General features: G+C 30.4%; 1 protein-coding gene across 1 annotated transcript; it reads left to right on the top strand.

Annotated features, from left to right (window-relative positions):
• Positions 1-164: 164 nt before the first annotated feature.
• On the top strand, positions 165-1,202 carry LOC111382976 (replication protein A 70 kDa DNA-binding subunit B-like; the record flags this gene model as incomplete). Its single annotated transcript, XM_023007021.1, has 4 exons — positions 165-311; positions 423-693; positions 818-1,042; positions 1,124-1,202. Coding segments are annotated over exons 1-4 (722 nt in total), but the record flags the coding sequence as incomplete, so codon positions are not given.
• Positions 1,203-1,557: the final 355 nt, after the last annotated feature.

A 1,557-nucleotide genomic window follows, 5' to 3' on the forward strand; every position in this document is an offset into this window, starting at 1 on the left:
ATTAAGAATAGAAGATAAAGTACGGGAAATCAAATATGATATAATTTTACATGTCTATATATATCTTCTTTTATTTGTCAATTTGATATCTCAAAATCGTTTGCTATAGAAATCTTCCTTTTGTGTGTATTTTGCCTCTATTATTCTGTTACGAAATTGCCACGATGGAAGAACAATACCAACATCAACCAGAAATTATTTTCAAGAGTCAAAAGTGGAAAGCTAAAGTGATTGTAGTTGAAAAACAATCACCAAATCCTTCAAGACAAGGCAATGGAAGGTACCAATATTTGATGTTAATGGATACTCAGGTAACTCTTCTTCATATATTTTTTCTTCATTTCTTTTTTATTTTTTTATTTTTTCTTAATCTAAGATCACGTATATTACAGTTATTTATATGGATCCTCATCATTTTTCAGGGTAATACTATTCATGCAAGCTTATATGATTCCACTATCACTGCTTTTGAGGATCAACTTGTTCTGGGAAAAATTTATACTATTTCGAAAGCTTATGTGAAGAACAATACGAAAAACTACAGATATTCGACTGGCTCTCTACAATGGACAATATCTGGAGAAACTTGTATTAAAGAATTGAACGAAAATAATCTAGAGTTTGTATTCTCAACATATCAACTGACACAGTTTCATGAATTCGAACAATACATGAATACAGATGCTGATTTAAGTAAGACAAAATTTCATAGATATTAAATAATCATATACTGATTCTGCAGAAATATAGTTTCCTTCAAATTCATACTGCTTATGTTCAAAAAAAGAAAATTTGATGGCTCATTTCAAATTTGCAGATATACTTACAGTTGCAGTTAATATGACACCCAAACGATTGATTCAATCCAAAGATGGCAACCAAACTTGGTTGCAAAATATCATACTTTTAGACATGAATTTCAAAACAATGGTGCTTACACTTTGGGATTCATTTGTTGACAGAGAATGCTTACTGATAGCAGATATTATTGACAAAAAGTCAGTCATCTTCGCAACCCGTCTAAAGGTTACATCATTCTTTGGTATGTTCTATTGTATTATTTAAACTCCTCTTAAGGTATATATTACATCATTTACACATTCTCTATATTGATATTATATAGCTTTAAAATTGTCCACGAAAGTCCGTTCCACTTTCTTCATAGATACACCTTTCAACGCAGTAAAACAAATGACAGAATGGTATGTACAAAGTGCTATATTTTATTAATCTTTTTTTCCCTCTCGATTATTTTTCCACACATTACTATTGGAGTTACTAATTATCTTCATGTCTTTTGATTAGGGTAAGTGTTCGCAAATATTTCTTTTCAATTTTAAAACCCACCGCAAGTGTACGGGTCGTTAACAATTAGTAAAATGGACTATGAGTCCAAGTATCGTTCCCACAAGGATTGAATTAGTTCTAATTAGACTAATGTGACCTTAACCGAATCTAATTGAATGAAAATTTGGTTTAAATGTGAAAAGCCCTAATTTTGGGAAAAATCCCCAATTTGAAACCCTAATTGCAAAGAAAACCCTAATTTCAAAATTG

Source organism: Olea europaea, unplaced genomic scaffold (assembly GCF_002742605.1).
Source record: "Olea europaea var. sylvestris unplaced genomic scaffold, O_europaea_v1 scaffold25966, whole genome shotgun sequence".
Lineage (NCBI taxonomy): Eukaryota > Viridiplantae > Streptophyta > Magnoliopsida > Lamiales > Oleaceae > Olea > Olea europaea.